This window comes from Oryctolagus cuniculus, chromosome 9 (assembly GCF_051225735.1).
Source record: "Oryctolagus cuniculus isolate XC-2025 breed Fujian yellow rabbit chromosome 9, ASM5122573v1, whole genome shotgun sequence".
Classification (NCBI taxonomy): domain Eukaryota; kingdom Metazoa; phylum Chordata; class Mammalia; order Lagomorpha; family Leporidae; genus Oryctolagus; species Oryctolagus cuniculus.
The window spans coordinates 12,409,932-12,430,637 of record NC_142875.1 but is presented as its reverse complement, the minus strand read 5'-3'; the positions used below and the strand labels follow the sequence as shown (position 1 = coordinate 12,430,637).

Below are 20,706 nucleotides of genomic sequence, written 5' to 3'. Positions count from 1 at the left end.
TGGAAGATCTGAGCAAGTGGAAACAAAGGAGTGCCGCACATTGATCAAACTCGACGGTCCTTTGTCGCCGACGATTGAGAGTGAGCTCGTGCCCTGAAGAACTCTCAGCCTCAAAGCTCAAAGCAACAGGGTTTGTAAAGGCAAAAACCACAAGGAGGGGAGGAGAAATACATGGATCAAGCTGACCTAAAGTTACAATCTTGACAGTGCCAGTTACAATCTTGACGTTAGTCCAGGTACCAGCCTAAACATATGTGGGACGTATACCAATTATAATCTTAACATTAGCCTAGGTGCAGCCTATCTGTTTTAAGCTTCATGATTATTCTAGGAGATTTTTATGTTCTCCCAAATAGGATGTAGTTGTGCTGCTATTGTCTTAGTTTTAGGCCATGGTCTCATGGTGGGGTGCTTTTTCAAGATGGTGTCTTGTCTGTCTGTAAAATGGAGTCCCTTATAAAATGGAGTGCCTATTGTCAGGGTGTCACTTTAATATACGTCCAGTTTTGCCAGCACCATTTATTGAAGAGATTATCTTTTATCCAGTGTATGGTCTGGGCATTTCTGTCAAAAATCAGTTGGCTGTATGTATATGGATTAATTTCTAGGCTTTCCATTCTGTTCCATTAATCTGTGTGTCAAGTTTTATTCCAGTTTCATGCTGTTTTAATTACTGTTGCTTTGTGGTATGCTTTGAAGTCAGATATTGTGATACCTCCAGCTGTGTGTATATGTGTGTGTTTTGCTCAGGATTGCTTTGGCCTTTCTAGGTTATTTATGATTCCATGTGAATTTTAGGATTTTTTTCTAGTTCTATAAAGATTATCATAGGTATTTTGACATTGATTACATTGAAACTATAGATTGCTTTAAGTCTGCTTCATTTAAAAATGATAAAATTCTGTTGTATAGATGAACAAGGCTTCTTCAAAAAATTTATGGAAAAGAAGAAATATGAGAGTGAGTTTATTTTGAAGCAAAATAATATTTTTGATATAAAATTCTTTTTCATACTATGTAGAAAATGCATATAATGAAAATCTATGCATAGATTTCAAAATATTTTTAACACTGGATAGTCATACATTTAATTTTATTTTCCATGAAAATAGATGGTGCCCTTGTCACTGGTGGCAGATGGCTTCCTCGATTCCTTTCCACTGACTGGGTAATGAGTTACAGCTCAGAGATGAATTTAGGAATTATAAAGCAGTCTGTTAGAGTAGTTCCCACGGGAGGAATGGGCCACTTGGGAGGAAATGTCACCCCCATATGCCTAGAAAAGCAAAGTTTCCTAAAGGATGCTGCAGGAGATGAACCGGCCTATGAGGTGAGCACTTGGCCCCATTTCTTCCTGGTCCGGGGCTTTTATCCCTCAAGTGGGAGGGGCATTGATTAGTGATGTGGCTGTGACGCTCATGATTGGCGTTTGTGACTGATATCTGGGAGTTGCCTACCTTTAGGCTATAATCTAGACTTTTCTGGTTTGGCTGAGCTCCCATTTATTTTTTTAAAGATTTATTTTATTTATTTGAAAGAGTACAGAGAGAGGTAGAGACAGAGAGAGAGGGCTTCCATCCACTGGTTCACTCTCCAGATGGCCGCAACGGCCAGAGCTATGCCTATCCAAAGCCAGGAGTCAGGAGCTTCTTCCAGGTCTCCCACGTGGGTGCAGGGGCCTAAGTACTTGGGCCATCTTCTTCTGCTTTCCCAGGTCATAGCAGAGAGCTGAATCATAAGAGGAGCAGCCTGGACTAGAACTGGTGCCAACATGGGATGCTGGCACTTCAGGCTAGGGCTGTAACCTGCTGCACCAAAGCACCAACCCCTGAGCTCCCATTTTATCTGAATACTTTAAGTTAGACCACTAAATGGGAGGTCTTTGTTGAGTCTGGGGGAGAGCAGGGTCCTTGGTTTCACCCCTGCCTGGAGGATGGTCTTGTGGCCCTTCCCTGGTTGCTCATGTCAAATAATCTGCCTAATACCCTTGTATAGTGATATAATTGCATGAATTCCTATTGATAATTTTCCTACTATTTTGCTATCACAGTTAACATAATTATTAACTATCCTTTGTTTATGTCACCATTTTGCAAATGTGGGAAGTAGAATTACCAGAAAATAATATGTCCTTTTGTAATTTAGTTAAGTATTAAGAAGCCTGATTACAGGAGTACTTGTTTCTTCTTTCCTTGGCCAAAAATGATCCTTGTCTTTTGATCTTTCTAGGAGTATACTAGTGAAAAATGCTGTGTTCTTTCCATTTTCATTTTCTCATTTTAAGCGAAGTTAATTTTTTCTTTATAGATTCATTTATGTTTTCCATTCTTTGAATCAGCTATTAGATTCTTTGTCCTTTGGGTTTTCTTATTGGCTTTTAGGTGTTTTTAATTCTTTTTCAGTGTTTTTTAACTTTTATTTAATAAATATAAATTTTCAAAGTACAACGTTTGGATTATAGTGGCTTTTTCCCCCCATAACCACCCTCCCACCTGCAACCATCTCATCTCCTACTCCCTCTCCCATCCCATTCTTCATCAAGATTCATTTTCAATTATCTTTATATACAGAAGATCAATTTAGTATATACTAAGTAAAGATTTCAACAGTTTGCACCCACACAGAAACACAAAGTATAAAGTACTGTTTGAGTACTAGTTTTACTGTTAATTCGCATAGTACAACACATTAAGGACAGAGATCCTACATGAGGAGTAAATGCACAGTGACTCCTGTTGTTGATATAACAACTGACGCTCTTATTTATGATATCAGTAATCACTTGAGGCTCTTGTCATGAGCTGCCAAAGCTATGGAAGCCTTTTGAGTTCACCATCTCTGACATTATTTAGACAAGGCCATAGTCAAAGTGGAATTCTCTCCTCCTTTCAGAGAAAGGTACCTCCTTCTTTGATGGCCCATTCTTTCCACTGGGATCTCACAGAGATCTTTCATTTAGGTCTTTTTTTTTCTTGCCAGAGTGTCTTGGCTTTCCATGCCTGAAATACTCACTATGGAAGTTAGTTTGGAGATTCCTTAGAAACCTGAATATAACCCTACCATACAACCCAGCCATCCCACTCCTTGGAATTTGCCCAAAGGAAATTACAATGGCAAATAAAAGAGTTGTCTGAACCTCAATTTTTATTGCAGCTCAATTCACAGTAGCTAAGACATGGAATCAAACCAGATGCCCATCAACAGAAGACTGGATAAAGAAATTATGGGACATGTGCTCTATAGAATACTGTTGCTCCCCGTCTTTGTGGAGGAACGACACAGGACCCTGCGCTGTTCTTTCGTCTGCTCGGCCCTCCCCGGGTTTGCTGCTGGTTCTTCCCGGGTTGGCTACCGACCCTTCCACCTCCGTGGAAGGGCGGTTCCCCCTGCCACATTCCCCACTTCCGCAGGGGAGCGGCACACCGCCGGCTGGCTCTCTCGAGGGCTGCACAGGTGTTCCCCTTAGATGTTCCTGGTGCATGCCGTCTCTCTCCTCCTTTATAGTCCTCCTCCGCCACTCCTAACTCGGCTGCCCACACGCCGAGTACGCTGCTCTCCAATCAGGAGCAAGTCCTACAGTTTATTGGTTGAACTGGAGGCAGCTGTGCGGAAGCTGTTTACTTCTCTCCCAGCGCCATATTGTGGGAGAGCAGATGCATAGAATAAGTCTTAATTCCAGTAACTCAGTCCAGTCCGGATGCTCCCCACAGAATACTATACAGCAGTAAAAAGAAAATGAAATCCAGTCATTTGCAACAAAATAGAGGAATCTGGAAAACATCATGCTGAGTGAAATAAGTCCCAGGGGGACAAATATTATATGTTCTCCCTGATCGGTGACAACTGGCTGAGCACCTAATGGGAGTCCTGTTGAAGTGAGGTGGACACTGAGAAACAATAACTTGATCAGCCCTTGTCCTGACTGCCAAGGAACAACTTACTACTTTATTCCTTTTAGTATTTTTTGATCTACTTAATACTTTTGGTTGCACTCTTTAATTAACACACAATTACTCTTAGGTGTTTAAATTTAACTGCAAAGTGATCCCTGTTAAATATAAGAGTAGGAATAAGAGAGGGAGGAGATGTACAGTTCGGCACATACTCAGTTGGACTTACCCCTAATGGTAGAGTTAGAAACGTGCCAGGGATTGCAATTCAATCCCATCTAGGTGGCATGTACCTATGCCATCTCACTAGTCAAAGTGATCAGTTTCAGTTCATAATTAATCATAATGATAGGATTAAGTGACAAAGGGATCACATAAACAAGACTAGTGTCTGCTAATACTAACTGATAGAATTAAAAAGGAGAGAATGATCCAACATGGGAAGCGGGATACACAGCAGACTCATAGAATGGCAGATATCCTAAATAGCACTCTGGCCTCAGAATCAGCCCTTAAGGCATTCGGATCTTGCTAAAAAGCCCATGAGAGTATTTAATTTTCTTTTTAAGGAAATTAGACCTATGTGAGAAGGCCAGGAACCAGTATTCTGTTCTGTTTGTGTGTGTGTGTGTGTGTGTGTGTGTGTGTGGAGGCAACAGGACCTTTCCTAGTTGCCTCATGAGAAATGGGCTTTGGGGGATGGTTCTCTGTGAGAGAACAATTGCTCTGTTTTCTGTTCTATAAATTAGTTTTTTTCCTGTCAAGATCATTAAATAAATAATGATGGAAAAACATAGCATATAGATTTGTAGGTGTATTTCCCTCATCTTTTGCCCCTTTTTTTTTTTTTTTTTTTGACAGGCAGAGTGGACAGTGAGAGAGAGAGACAGAGAGGAAGGTCTTCCTTTGCTGTTGGTTCACCCTCCAATGGCCGCCGCGGCCAGCGCGCTGCGGCCAGCGCACCGCGCTGATCTGATGGCAGGAGCCAGGTACTTCTCCTGGTCTCCCATGGGGTGCAGGGCCCAAGCACTTGGGCCGCCCTCCACTGCACTCCCGGGCCACAGCAGAGAGCTGGCCTGGAAGAGGGGCAGCCGGGACAGAATCCGGTGCCCCGACCGGGACTAGAACCCGGTGTGCTGGTGCCGCAAAGCGGAGGATTAGCCTAGTGAGCTACGGCGCCGGCATCTTTTGCCTTTTTGACTTTGTGTATTATTTTTTCTTATGCACAAATATTTTATTTATATACATTCATTTTGTTTTTGTTTTATCTTCTGTTTGTTGCTTGAGTTAAATTGCTGGTTATTCCTGTTGCTTTCCGTTGATAAATGGGAAGTACTGTTATCCTTAAAATGTTTTTCTTCCAATTCAGACAGACATTTCCCTCTATTATTATTTTTAAAGATGATGTATGTAGTTCCTGCAACTGGCAACACTCAAGATTTGCTAAGATAATTTATACTTCTAAGCTGTTTTTTACTTTTCTTTATGGTTATCTCTCCTGTTTCCACCCCATATATACCTTTCATTATGTACATCTCTTCCCTCCCCCTTTTGAAATTACTTGAGAGGGCCGGCGCCGTGGCTCAACAGGCTAATCCTCCGCCTAGTGGCTCGGCACACCGGGTTCTAGTCCCGGTCAGGGCGCCAGATTCTGTCCCGGTTGCCCCTCTTCCAGGCCAGCTCTCTGCTATGGCCCAAGAGTACAGTGGAGGATGGCCCAAGTGCTTGGGCCCTGCACCCCATGGGAGACCAGGAGAAGCACCTGGCTCCTGCCTTCGGATCAGCGTGGTGCGCTGGCTGCAGCGCGCTGGCCACGGCGGCCATTAGAGGGTGAACCAACGGCAAAGGAAGCCCTTTCTCTCTCTCTCTCTCTCTCTCTCACTGTCCACTCTGTCAAAAAAAAAAAAAAAATTAAAAAAAAAAAAAAAAGGAAATTACTTGAGAGGTAGACACACATACACACCCACACTCACACTCACAACTCCCATTCACTTGTTGACTTCTCAGTGCCCACAGTGGCCAGGACCTGGCCAGGCAGGAGCCAGGAGCTGGAACTCAATACAGTTTGCCCATATGGGTAGAAGCCACCAAATTATCTGAACCTTCAGCTGCTGCATCCCAGGGTTCAGATTAGCAAGAAGCTAGAATTGGCTCCCAGAGTTAGGAATCGAATCTGTGTACTCTGATATGGTAGATGGGTGTGTTAAGCCAAAAGCCATCCCTTTCCTTTTTAGACATTTCTGCCATAGTTCATTTATTTATTTTAAACATTTTTTGCAAAGTTTTTTTCAGCTGGAATATGCTCTCTGAAAGGCCACATGCTCAAATATGTTTCCTTGGCCTTGAAAGGAGAATATTTTGGTTGCATCAGGATTCTTGGATCTCAGTTACCTTTCAGTAGTTTATGAATCCAGTGCATTCTAACTTGGAGTAGTAAATATTAAATCTGATGTCATTCTGATTTCTTTTCCTTTGTGAGGAATGTGGTCTAGCTTTTTGAAAGTTGACTCACTTTGCTTTTCACCCTTGGAGTTCAGGGATATGCCTGGGTGTGTGTTCATATCTATCAACTCTGTCTATTGATGCATTTCTTCTTACAGTGTACCGATTTCATTCCAAAGTTTCTTCTGTTGTTTAACTCTTCTTCCTTTATCTGTTAGTTTTCTATTCCTGGAACCCCAGTTATTTGCAGGTTAAGTGTACTGGGTAAGTCTTTGCAGGCTCTTACATAACTTTTCTCTTCTGAAACTATCTCATTGTTTATACAATTTTTTGATAGTGTTTCTGTAATGGGTCTTTCAGGCTACTAATTCAGGTTCCAGTAACAGTCACCCTCTCCTTTAAGTAAATGAATTGTAATTGGGGTGTCTTGTTACTTATCTTGTAAGGTCTGGGGTGAGTGTGTGTGCGCACGCATGCACATGTGTGTGTGCGCATGCATTGCTACTTGTGGTGGTTTGGTGCCCTTACACTTTTGGGCATACAGTTGGATTTTCCCCCTGCCTTCAGCTCCTTCAGTTAGCTTTATCATTATTATTCTGAGTGCCTCTTCCTTCACTGACAGGTAATCCCCACCCCCTCCACCTGCCACCATGGTTTTGCTGTGGTGTTTTGGGGGTTATCAGTACTGAATTCTTGGTATAATATTCTCATGGCAGGAGTTCTTCTAGTGATTGAAGACTGGAAGATCACCTGTGTTCTTAGAATTCTCTTCATCTCCTGGACAGTGTTAGGCTAACTTTTCCTGACTACCCGGGTTCCTTGGTAGAAAGACCAATATTGAATTTTAGTGTTGACTTTGTCCTCCAGGGCAGTGGATCTCCACAGGCCAGTCTGTCTCCACGATCTGTTCCTTTGGCATTCTTCCCCAGAGTTCTCTGTAGCTGGTGTGTAGGTCTTGTCCATCCCAGCAACAAGAGCCTGTTATCAATTCTTGGCCCTTACCTTCCCCTGGACCTTGGTGCTTTCCATGACCTCACTGCCCAGTGGTCAGGGAGATGGCTCGTGTGGCATTTGGGGTGGAGAGATGATGATTCAGGCAGGTGTTGTCACCTTACAGAGTGAAAATACCTACCACCTGGGCTTTCTTGGTCTCTTAAGAACGTATGGGAGTCTGTAGATTGTTTGAAATTGGATACAGTTTTCTAGAGAGAAATTCAGTGAGGTTGTGGACTCTAAAGTAGCTTAGAGTAAGTGTTGCTGATAATGGGGAACTCCTTTCTCCCTTTCATTATTAAAAGCATCTACTGTTTTCACTTAGTACAAATAAATCCTGGCATTATTCCTTCCCACCTGAGTGACTAAATCAAGTTCCTTAAATTCTCTGTACTTCAGTTTCTTCATTTGTAAAATGTCATTACACCACTTGCCTTACAAGGTTAGTGTGAAATGAATTAATGTATTTTAAATCCTCAAAATAGTGCATAGTTTATATTGAATAGCCGTTGTTCCTGATATCCTTGATATTCCTACCAGTAATACTTTCCATGCTATGTTTATTAAACATTTTCACCATTACTCTTGCTCTTATTATTAATAAAGCCTCTCATCTGAAAATGACAGACTGAGTCACTAATTAAATAATAACTTTAATTATTCTTTGGTCAGCTAACTCCAAAGTTATTGTTATATTTTGTTATATATTGTTAAAAATGAAAAAACAGGGGCCAGTGTTGTGGAGTAGTGGGTGAAGCCACCACTTATGACATCAGCATCCCATGTGGGTTCCAGTTTGTGCCCAACTGCTCCACTTCTGATCCAGCTCCCTGCTGATGGCCTGGGGTGAGGCAGTGGAGGATGGCCCAGGCATTTGGGTCTCTGCCACCCATGTGGGAGACCTGCATGAGGCTTCTGGCTCCTGGCTTGGGCCTGGCCCAGGCATGGCTGTTGTGGCCATCTGGGGAGTGAACCAGCAGATGGAAGGCCTCTCTCTCTCTCCCTCTCTCTCTGTCACACTGACTTTCAAATTAATAAATAAATCTTTTCAAAAACATTCTTAGAATATTAACCATTTTAAAAGAGGTCTCCTTTCCATTATAAAGGTTTTTGCATTAAGAGTCTGGGAGGGGGACCAGTGTTATGGTGTGTTAGGTTAAGTCTGCGGTGCCAGCAATCTCATATGGGGGCTGGTTCATTTCCTGGCTACTCCTCTTCTGATCCAGCTCTCTGCTTATGTCCTGGGAAAGCAGTGGAAGGTGGCCTGAGTGCTTGATCCCTGTATCCACATGGGAGGCCTGGAGGAAACTTCTGGCTTTTGACTTCAGCCTGGCTGAGCTTTGGCTGTTGCGGCCATTTGGGGAGTGATCCAGCGGATGGAAGACCTTTCTCTCTGTCTCGCCCTCTCTCTAACTCTCTCAAATAAATAAATAAATAAATATCTTTAAAAAGAAAAAGTCTGGGAGGAAAACCGTTTTGGAAGATCTTTTTTCTAAAAATGAAACCAATCAGTGTTTGCTGATTTAGCTATTTCTGCTTATACTTTTGTATTAAGATTAATATTAGCACCCTGAATATACCTTTCCAAATTCTAGTGCATTTATGTGTGTGTGTTTGTGATTATTCACATCCAAATGCTATATTATACTTAGATTTCATTTATTTGGAAAAGCAGTCTTTATATAGTCTACAGATACTGTAGGATGACTCCTAAATAGAAAGGAACAAAAATCATGAAAAGTAAGTAATCCAGTGGCCAAACATGCTCTGTGGCTACTCTGTGCCTTTGAGAACAGAGAAGCAAATTGTCCCACTTTTGTTAGACCTTAGTCAGTTGCTTATATGGATTGCAACAGTGAAGTGGAGGAATCTGCTTTTTATCTGGAAGAAAAAGTACAATAGCAATGTTGAAATCCTGTGGAGGCAAGTCATTTCCCTATTCCATCAGAGAGAATTCTGTCAAATGAAGTCTTTATATCCCACAAGGAGTTTAACACCTCTTACTTACTTACTTGAATATTGTCCTTTGCTGTTTCATCTATTTAAAAATTAAGGATGATTGCCACCCAAGTTGTGATTTTTGACTATAGACTGTGGTTGAACAAATACCATATTATAACTTCAGAGCAGTTTTAGATTAAACAAATTCCTGGACTTTGTAGATAAAAAAATTTTAGTTGGAGTGTTTTATTGAAGGAATAATTGCCAGAGTGGAAAAATGCTAGGGAATTGGATTTGTAACTGATTTGTAAAATTCCATTCTTGGCAGAAGGGGCATACTGGATCTGGCCAAAAGTTGACCTTATTTAAAAATGTAAAAACTTCTTTAAAATTTATGTGAGAGGAAGAGACTGACAGAGTGAGAGCTCCCATTGGCTAGTTCACTCCCCAGATTTCTGCAACAGCTGGTAGGGTGGGAGGGGGAACCAAAGTCAGGAGTTGGGAACTCAGTCCTTCTTTCCCTAGTGGGTTAAAGGGACCCAGTTACATGAGCTGTCATTGCGCCTCCCATGGTTTGCTGGATTCCATTTTGCTGGAAACTGGAATCGGGAGCCAAAGCTGGAGCTGAGAACTGAACACAGGTACCCTGATGTGGGATATGGGTGCCCTGATGCGTGTCTGAACTGTCAGACCAAACACCTGCCCCAGGTTGACTTTTTTGATTGTATGTAAAGTAGCAGAGATCAGATGTCTCAGGCTGCCTACTATTGGCCATAATATTGTGATATTGTAGACTATTTGAAGTCATTATCTGTTTGAAGAAAATGAAGATAAAAAGTTAGACATGTGTGCCTTCTCTTATTATTTCCTTAGTCTTGTTAGAAAGTTGTAGGAAAAGTTTTTGACATACATATGTCCACAGGTAAGCTTGTCAGGCACTTATGCTTAGGGTTTTGTTTTAAAACATTTTGTAAACTGTCTTAGTTTCTGGACTCCTTTATCCACATTTACCCTGATTCTCCCCTTAGTTTGCTTAGACTGTGGGAAGAAAGTCAAAAAGACTGGGCAGCTTAAACATCAGAAAATTACTTTCTCACCCTGGTGGAGAGTTGAAGTCCAAAATCAAAGTGTCATCAGGGTCGCTCTCTTTTGGTGGCCTTTCTCCTTGGCTTGCAGATGCTGGCTTCTCCCTGTGGCTTCACCTGGTCCCCCCACCCCACTGTGCTGTGTGTTATCTGTGTCCTAATCTTTTCTTTTCATAGGGACACCAGGCATTCAGGATTAGGGCCCACTCTAATGACCTCATTTTAACTTAATAACCTCTTTATTCAGTCCCTGTCTCCAAATGCAGTCACATTCTGAGGTAGTGAGGGTTAGCACGTCAACATGTGAATTGGGGCAGGGACACAATTCAGTCCCTTACAGTTCCCTTATCCTTTTTTCATCTGTTTATTCTTGTTCGGGTCAACGGGGGAGCTCCATAATAGATTCTGCTCAGTGCCCACAGCCACTCCTGAATGTAGCCCTTCTTTTCAAGGCGAGTTTACAGGAGCAGTGTGTTGGGGCCTATTTCCCAACATGCGTTTTATCTTTGAGTCCTATGGATCAAAATCTAATAACTTTAGATCTTTATTTTGAAATCCTATATTCTCTGGAGGTAGAGCTTCAGAATTTTAATAGGTGCAGGTTAGATTCTGTTCTGGACAAAGAGTCTCTCTGAACCAAAAGAGCAGAACCAAAAATAATGGCATCAGTTATCCTTTCAGGCAGGAATAACAAACTAAAAAGATAGAGACCTGTTATGCCAAACACCATTGTGGAACTCAGTTTTATATAACAGGGCAATTTCCTCACATTTCAATGGGTAATCATACCTGTCCTGCTCTGCCGGCTTGACTCTAACAAGTTCTGCTTACAAAAAGTAGCTTTTCTGAGCCAAGTCTTTCTACTGTCTGTCAGTTTAGACTTGATGTATTGAAGTAAAGAGATTACTTTCAATTCTGTTAATTTGCAATAATGCTACTTGGATATTAAAGGTTGTTGCTAGTCTCTTGTGAGCAAGTGTCTTATGTACCTCTTGTGTGAAGTGGTAATGGAGCTTTTTGGCAGTTCATGCGTGTAGGAAGGTTTTGTACATTCCTGAGTGTCATACAAAAGTTAGTTATGGCTGTATGTGCCGGGTCTTACATGTGTGCTTCTAGGGATAGCTGGTGTTCTGACGCAGCTCTCGGGCCACCTCTTGCACTGACCAGCAGCCACAGAAAACTGTTCTTGTCTTCCAGGGGCTCGGAATAATCCTCACCACTCCTTCCCTACAGTGGCCAAGTTGACATGTCATGTATCGGACTTCGTTCTACACTTCATGACTTTTTTTCTCCTCCTAGGATTTCTTCAATGTTAATTTTCATTTGAAACAAACTTAGGTGTGTTAGGGGCTGGTACTATGGTGCAGTGGGTTAAGCCTGCCCATGCTGCATTTCATAGCAGAGTTGTGGTTGAGTCCTAGCAGCTCCGTTTCAAATCTTCCTCCCTGCTAAAGCACTTGGGAAAGTAGTAGAAGATGCTCCAAGTCTTGGGCCCCTGCTACCCACATGGGAGACTAAGAGTTTCTGGCTCCAGTTTCCACCTGGCTCACCCCAGCAGTTCCCTCTCTAGGTCTCTCCCTGTCCCTCTGTCACTCTGCCTTTCAAGGAAATAAACTGCTTTTAAAAAATTTGCCTTAATCTTGTGCTCGTGAGGAAGACTTGCCTTTTATCTAGTTACCCTTATATAATGATTTAGGAATTATTAGATAAATTTCAAAGTAAAATATTTAAAAGTTTAAATAGGAGAAAACATACTGAACAAATTATCCCCTATTGTGTAACTTTTTATTTAACACAGTGGGAGGGTTCTGACTGAAAAGAAAAGAATGTTGATCAAGTCAGATATCTTTAGCAATGTTTTGTAGTATGAAAAACAGAAGTCTTTCTAGTGACGTTGCTTTTATTATATTTTGAAGTGATTTTAGACTTAAAAGGTGCAAAAATATTGTAAGGGTCTGAACACTCTTCAATAACATCTCTCTCTCTCTCTCTCTCTCTCTCTCTGTAATGCGCGCGCGCGCGCACACACACACACACACACACACACCTTAGCACACTCTCTCTATCACCCGTTTCTTTTCCATGGAACAGTTCCAGAGTGAATTATAGGTCTAATGTCCTTTTACTCCTAAATGCATCTGGATCTTTTGTAAACCACGAAATTCTTTGACATAACTGTAATACCATTATCAAAAAATCAGGATTTCAGCATTAACATATCACTAGCATCTAGGCTGTAAGCTGTATTCAAATTTCATCACTTCTTACAGTTGCTTTTTTATAATAAGTTAGAAAACACAACTTGTTTTGGATTAGATGTTGCATTTAGTTGTAACATCTCTCTTTACTCTTTTCTAATCTGGAACATTTCCTTGGTCTTTTAGGGTCAATTATGAGCTTGGCAGTTTTGAAGAACATAGACTGGCTATGTATTGTATGCATTGTCCCTTATTTTAGGTTTGTCTGTTTCCTCGGCATCTTGGCCTGGAGTATGACATCCTGTGAGTACCACGTCGAGGCCTTGCTGGCGTCGTCTTGGTTAGAGTGCCATGTCTGGTGTTTCTCTGTAGCAGAGTTTGGAGTTACTATTTTCCCGTTGGCATTAATAAACAGCCTTGTAGGAGACACTTTGAGACTCTGCAAATATCTCATCTTACTTTCACTCTCTAGTTTTTAGCATACTTGTTTGTATTTAATGAAGAATATTGTGAAACATGACAGAAGCACTGTCAGAGTTTATAAAAGTTTCAAGATCATGCCAGAAAGAGGTAGTTGTTCTAAGTTCACTATCATTAAACTTGATACTTGAAAAAGGGGGGAATGTTAGTAAAAAAGAAACAAAAACAAAATAACTTGTTACTTCAAGCGCTCTGAAGTGAAACAAAACCCAGTGTTTTGTTTATCAAGTGCAGTTATTTTCTGGGAGACAAATTTGAAGACATAGATGAGTAAGAGGGTGTGGCAGAGAGGTGTTGACATGGATAGTGATGACAATTTGATGTTGACTAAGACAGGGCAGAGTTAAGTAGCAAAGAAATCCATAATGGGTTGGCTGTGACTATCTAATGTAAGTGTATGAACTATACTCATTTGCTGTATTTCCTGAGCATGGTTATGTGCCATAACCTGACATCTGATGATTGCTGTTTCTGTTTAAACAAACAATTCATGGTAAGCTGGGGGGATTGCCAATACAAGCAGATTTAGCAGCTAATGCACTCTGCAGTGTAGCACTACCTTGATGAATATATATCTTAATGAGCAATTTGTTTTTTTCTTTCTTTTTTTAAAGATTATATATTTGAGAGGTCAAGTTACAGAGAGAGGGTGAGAGAGAGAAAAAAAGGTCTTCCATCAATTGGTTCACTCCACAGATGGCCACACTAACCCGAGCTGAGCTGATCCGAAGCCAGGAGCCAGGAGCTTCTTCCCGATCTCCCATGTGGGTGCAGGGGCCCAAGCACTCAGGCCATCTTCGATGGTTTTTCCAGACCATAAGCAGAGAGCTGGACTGGGAGAGGAGCAGCTAGGACATGAACTGACACCCACAGGGGATGCTGGCAATGCAGGCAGAGGCTTAGCCTACTTTATCAAAGTGCCAGCCAGGTTTTTTTTTTTTTTTTTAAGGTTTATTTATATATTTGAAAGGCACGGTGGTAGACAGAGATCTTCCATCTGCTGGTTCATTCCCCAAATACCTGAAATAGCCAGAGCCGGACCAGAAACTGAAGCCAGGAGCCAGGAACTCCATCAGGGTCTCAGGACCCAAGTAGTTGAGCCATCATCATGCTTCCCCAGGTGCACATTAACGGGAAGTTGGATCAGAAGTGGGGTAGCCGGGACACAGAGCAGGCACTCAGTATTAGGATGCTGGCATCCCAGATGGCAGCTTAATCTGCCGTGCCACAGTGCTTGCCCCAGTAATTTTTCTTTGAGAATTCAGAGTTTCCAGCTTTGTCGGACTTGCTCCTTTTTTGCATGTGTGATTTCTTCTGGTTTGGGAGAGTTAGGGCTTACTCTTGCTGAGTAAACCAGAAGATTTCTATGTTTGAATGATGATATGTTAATCTATAATGAAAGTAATGCTGTTGGGTGGATTCTTTTTTCATGCATTTCATGGAATGAGCACATTCCTTTTGGGTGGGAAAAATGTATGAAGCCAAAAACTTTGCTTAGTGAGGATGGAGTCCCAAAAAGGGAATTCCGTTTTATATTTTGAGTGCTTAAGGCATTGTTTCCAAAAGTGTACCCCATGGAATTCTCAGTCTACAAAGATACTCAGCCAAAGGAGGTCTCTGGTTAAGTAAGGTGGAGAAGTGCTGTAGAGGCTCCTGCTCTTGGGGAGTAAGGAGGTGTGGAGACATCCTACTGACTGAGAAGTCGGCTTTCACTTTTTTTTTTTTAATAGCCTTTGTTCCAGGTAGCCACCTTCACTTTTCATTGATTCCTTCCTTCCTTCCTTTTAAAGGTATTTTTACAATTTCTGTGAAAGTATGTGTTATCCTGGGAGCCATCTCATTCCTTTGTCTATCTCTGTTCTGATCCCTGAAGTAATTAGGGTTAATTTGGAGAAGGAACTTACTGCCTGGTTCTTGGGAGTGAGTTAGGGATATATGGGATTATTTAAATAATGTGATACTTAAAGGTTTCTTGGTAGTAGTAGTAGTAATAATAATAATAATACAGAGTCTAAAGGAAATGTTTTATATATCCTATTGAGTAGCTTAGGAATTATGTGTATTTAGAAAGATTTCTTTCAAAAAATGTTTGAAATGATAAGTTTTACTTAAGATATATTGCTTTTACCTGAAAAAGTCAGACATGTCAGACTATCCTGTGGGCTTTGACAATACCTGTACCTAGGTGAGTTGGAGTTCCTGCTTAGTTTTGTTTTCATTCTGTAAGTCATGATTTTACTTTTAGAGGTTGATCATGATTTTAGTTATCTCCCTAATGACTAGTATTTTCAGTTACCTGGAGCTTGCTAATTTAGTTTATATAACTAAATTGTATAACTAAGTTTGAATCACAGTAGGTCTATTTTTGGAACCTATTCAATGTGAATCTCATATACTGACTTTTGTTATGCAGTTAGAGAGACATCTTCTAAGGTAAAACAGCACAAAAGAGAGCCTCATAATAAATTTCAATTCTGTAAGCCTTCATAGCAGTATGTTTTACAAAAGACAGTAATTGTGTATTTTATGAATGGCACATAATTGTACACCTGTTTCTGTGTAGTATATGCTTTCATATACATTCTCCCTTTAGAAGGACACAAAGGTAATGTCATCTCTGGGGTTGCGTAACTCCAGCCTCTCCCAAACATTTACATAGGTGTGAGTTCGGATTTGCTGCTCATTCATTCTTTCAGTGCTTAGTTATTTGCCTGATATACAGTACATACATTTAAGGGCACTTGTCATAGAATGAGGAAATCGATTCATTCATTTAACATTTTTTCCTCACCCAAAAAGGCTGTGTGAACAGCACTGATATGGAGACTTGGCTCATAGTGAGAGAGAGTGGATCCCTGCCTCAGAGGACATTGGCTCCTAGTAGGCTCACTCCCGAGCAGGGAGAGTACAGAGCCCCTCTCACAGGACATTGGCTCCTAGTAGGCTCACTCCCGAGCAGGGAGAGTACAGAGCCCCTCTCACAGGACATTGGCTCCTAGTAGGCTCACTCCCGAGCAGGGAGAGTACAGCGCCCCTCTCACAGGACATTGGCTCCTAGTAGGCTCACTCCCGAGCAGGGAGAGTACAGAGTCCCTCTCACAGGACATTGGCTCCTAGTAGGCTCACTCCCGAGCAGGGAGAGTACAGAGCCCCTCTCACAGGACATATTGGCTCCTAGTAGGCTCACTCCCGAGCAGGGAGAGTACAGAGCCCCTCTCACAGGACATATTGGCTCCTAGTAGGCTCACTCCCGAGCAGGGAGAGTACAGAGCCCCTCTCACAGGACATTGGCTCCTAGTAGGCTCACTCCGAGCAGGGAGAGTACAGCGCCTCTCTCACAGGACATTGGCCCCCAGCAATGGCAGAGGCACTTCATGCTTGCTCCTTTCTTAGAAATGTATCGTATAGTTTTGTTTCTCATAATTTGCTTTCAAAAATATATATTTAAACTAATAAGATCTTTATTTAGTGTTGCATTTATTTTTCAAAGGGTAGATGCTTATTTTAGTGATGATTTGTCATTAAGATTATGTCAAAATGTCTTAAAATGTTGTTGAAACTGTAAACAAATTCATAACACACACAGAGCTAATTATGGATGCCATCTGTTTATTTTTACAAAGCTTTTTTTTTAAGACCATGGCATTGTCTGCTTATGATAAGCTTCAAGATTATTATAATGACTAAGTCCTGTCCTTCAATTAGTGTAGTTGAAGATGGGGGGATAATTTGTTTGTTCACTGACCTTTTCCTGTGTCAGAGTTTATGAAATATGACATGTCGTGATAAAGAAACTATTGTGAAGAGCATTTGGAACATACATAATTTTTACAATAAAAAATTAGTATCAAAGCAGCAGATGTGGCCAAAATTCTATTTAGATTGTTAGAACTTAAGGTTTTGTGTGACAGAGTATCCTTTCTTTTCTAGTGTCATGCGAGGCTTTATTTTAACTGAAGTTGATGAGTTTGTGAGTGATCAAGTTTATAATGACATGTATCCCTTTTCCTGTCTGTCGGTGCATGTTTTTGTACACACGTATCCCATGTGTTAGTTGGAAGAACAGGTGCTCCCGTGACAGCGTTAGCCACAGTGGGTTCTCAGCAGTTTACGGAGAGAGCAGAGTGATTTCACTAGTTCCGTTTTGCTGTTGTGCATGCTAAGCACTAGCAAGTCAGTCTGGAGGGAGAGCAACCTGAAGGATCCATCTGCTCTTTTCTGCTACACTGCTTTGATGCAGGAGTACGCTAATCTGGCTGCTTGTCAGGACAGGTTAGTGAAAGCAGGCGAGTGGGTGAGACTCCGGGTAGACTAGCGCTTTGGAAAATCATAAGCTGCCCCTCTAGATGCCATGTTAAGTGTAGCAGAATAGGTTGATTATCCGCCACATTGAGAATTTGCAGCAAAATAAATATGTGTTTCAGTTAAGAATTAGTTTCAAGTTAGAATTGTTAAACATTGTTGCACCACAAGTAAATCAAAACTGGGAAAAGTAATAGTTTACAAATACTTTTCAGATTTTTATTCTGTGTTTGATTTGGGTACTATAGTTAATTTCTCTTTTTATTCTCCTAGCTGGAGAGTTTTTTAGTGACGTATGATTAAATGTAATTAACTTTATCTTACCCAGAAACTCTTACCATTTTTCTTTTTTATTTCTGTGTATTTACGTTTTTCTATAGCTATTGACGAGCAAATCTTGGCCTTGCAGGTTGAGCATCCTGTCACAGAATGCATTACTGGCCTGGACCTGGTCCAAGAAATGATCCGTGTTGCTAAGGGTTACCCTCTCAGGCACAAACAAGCTGATATTCCCATCAACGGCTGGGCAGTTGAATGCCGGGTTTATGCTGAGGTAAAATGAGTGATGTTGGGAGGAAGGGTGGTGGTTGTGTCCAGGGTCACAAGACCTTTTAAAGTTAAGGTTTTAAAACTTGTGTCAAGTGTTTGATTATGTAATCCATTAGTTAAGCCAGATGAAGAATAGAAAGTTGTGACAGAATTCAAAATAGTTTTAAGGAATTAAGTTTAATTTTTTCTCATATTTCTGGATGGGAAAATATTTCCAATCCATTAAGATGCAGCATATGAAAGGTAAATATTCTTAAGCTTGAATGAACCCTAGGTTTTTGTTGTGTTTGCTTTCAAACTACATTAGCAAAAAATAGCATTTATTTCTGTGGATTTTTCAAAAGGCAGTTTTGAGTTTATGTTGTTGATTTGATATGTACTTAAAGTTTTTTTCCAAAAGTTCTTTTCTAATAATTCTATTCTTTATCACTACACAAAAAATTTTAATTATAAATCTTTTAGTAAAACATATATGCTTAGTTCACAATTTTAGTTATGGGTTTTAATTTTATATTATTTATTAACTAAATTAGGTAGTAAAGCTATCAACATCTAAAACGCTCTTTTCAAATGATTGAAATAGAGTTCAAGGAAACATTTGTCCTGTGTTTTAGACATTGAAATGTCTAAATTTTGAAAAATGAATCAGCAATACTGGTGTTTAAGAAAATGGAAAGTTTCAGAAAATTTTTTAAGGAGCTTAAAAATATGTCTTAGCATGGTTATTACTGCTTTTATTTTTTATAATATTTTAAGTGGTATTCTTAGGACACTGGATTTATATTTATCCTGATATATTTATAAATGGAATACTTATCTAGTAGCATGTGCAAAGTTTCTTGTTAGGTCTTTATTTGAAGAACCCAAATTCTCAAGTTTTACCATATGTGAGCTGTTTTGAGAAGCAAGAAAAACAAATATCTTTAGCGCGCCACATTTGTTGTTCTGAACTTGAGTATGTTTTGATGTAGAGCCTAGGTTATTTTATTTTTGCCCAAGGCATTCTAATAAGTTTTATAAAAAGTTGGAATTTTACCAATTTCAATAAAGTATAATCAAAGTCAAGCTAAATTCTGCTTACAGTTCCACTTGATTTTTAAATATACTTCTAAATTGTCGAGAGTATAAGACAGTAATAATCAGAAATAGTATTTGGTAAATACCGTATGTTGAAAATAGACCTGTAATTGCTTCTCATTATATAAATATTTAACCTTACTTGTGCTGATTTATATTTCAAAGACTGTGCTTCCTTGCCTTTGAACTTTCAGGACCCCTACAAGTCTTTTGGTTTACCGTCTGTTGGGAGATTGTCTCAGTACCAAGAACCAATACATCTACCTGGTGTAAGTCATTAAGCTCTAATACCAACTGAGGGGTTAAAGTCTTGATTTATGTTGTACTTTTATGTTATAAGCCTGTCAGCACCAAAGGGTGTAAATTGAAGGACAAATGAAATTCAAGGAGAATCACAATTTTTTGTGTTAAGAAATTTTTAAATCTATTTTATGGTGTTCAGGAATGTCAGAATTGACAGAGCAAATCCTGAAACATTTGATGACAGTTTACAGTGCTACCAGTTATTTCAGAAAATTGTAATTAAGAAGAACATGAAAACTTAAGAAGGAAAGATGAATTTCTTGTGCTAATGTTTAATCTTTTTCAATAAATCTAATTCATCTCCCCATATAGTCAGGTGTCAAGAATTTTCAAACACAAAATCAGCTTGTTAATTGAAATGGATTAAGGAAAACAAAGTGTGCCACTCTCTGTTAACCATCATGGACTTTAAGAAGTACATACTATTTGCATAAGTTAAAGAAAGTGATCACTGTGCATTTTATTACATAGTTTGTCTGTGTTTAGTAACTGTTCTTTAAATAGTTTTTGCTGCATAAAAAGAACAAGGACATACCCTTTTTCTTAATCAAGGTAATAAGTGCATATATATGTGACATTATGTTAGCTAGTGGATGACAAGGCTATACCATCTGTGAATATGATTATTCAGTTTGATTACTGGCAAGAAGATGGTGAAAGATTACAGGAAGAATTCTAAATTTGAAGATGTTATTGGATATATGATTTATTTCACTTTTTAAATTATTTTTGCCCATGTGCTTTCTAAAGGGACTTGACCCTTTCTAGGCTTGGAGGCTCCATGCTGTGTTCAAAGCCTGGAGGCAGAAAAAAAATTGTAAAGATTTAACAGGCATTATGTGATGTTAAATAGCAGATGAGAAACCAAGTATCATAGGGACATATCTAAATACTTTTTTAATCAAACAAAAAAGTATTAAATAAGAATTCATAATGATTACTCTAGTTGTTAGAAGTTTTCACCATGTTGTAATAGCTAACAGGATGTCAAACATTTTGCCCTCGCAAGTTTTTGCAATTTGCAATTTTCAAACGTGAGACCTGTTGAAAGTACAAGTGATAATGGACAAACTATACCCCCTACAGTCTTTGTCCCACCAAATCTTTCTTCAATTAATGCTGCAGCAGGAGTTTTATGTAATAACATTTGCAGTTGTGAGCCATCCATAGAAAGGAAAAACAATTAAAATGCCTTAAATGTTCTGCTTACTGCTGTTATTTGCTTGTGTGAATGTTGCATGTCAGCTAAATGGACCAAGGAATAGATAAAGTGATTGGGTGCAGGAGAGTGCACGCTAAGCTTTGTCTATCATTATTGCTGGGAGCAATCAAATTGATGTCAGCAGGACAGTAGATGCGTTGACAGCTGTAATTATGTATCTCCATGGTGATCACTTTTGGCCTGTCATGGAAGCCCACGAGTCCCCTCCCTTGGAAGCATTTAAT

At 40.0% G+C, this 20,706-nt stretch overlaps 1 protein-coding gene across 9 annotated transcripts in view; it reads left to right on the top strand.

Annotated features, from left to right (window-relative positions):
- The window catches only part of PCCA (propionyl-CoA carboxylase subunit alpha), a 432,698-nt gene that overhangs the window by 186,741 nt on the left and 225,251 nt on the right, over positions 1–20,706 (top strand). For all 9 annotated transcript variants that reach the window (XR_016212709.1, XR_016212708.1, XR_016212710.1 and 6 more), the window contains 2 exons: positions 17,741–17,884; positions 19,152–19,226. Coding sequence is in view for 6 of the 9 variants with exons in the window: in XM_070048637.2 (XP_069904738.1) it covers positions 17,741–17,884; positions 19,152–19,226 (219 nt within the window). In the remaining 3 variants the exon portion in view is untranslated. The remainder of the gene's footprint in view (positions 1–17,740; positions 17,885–19,151; positions 19,227–20,706) is intronic.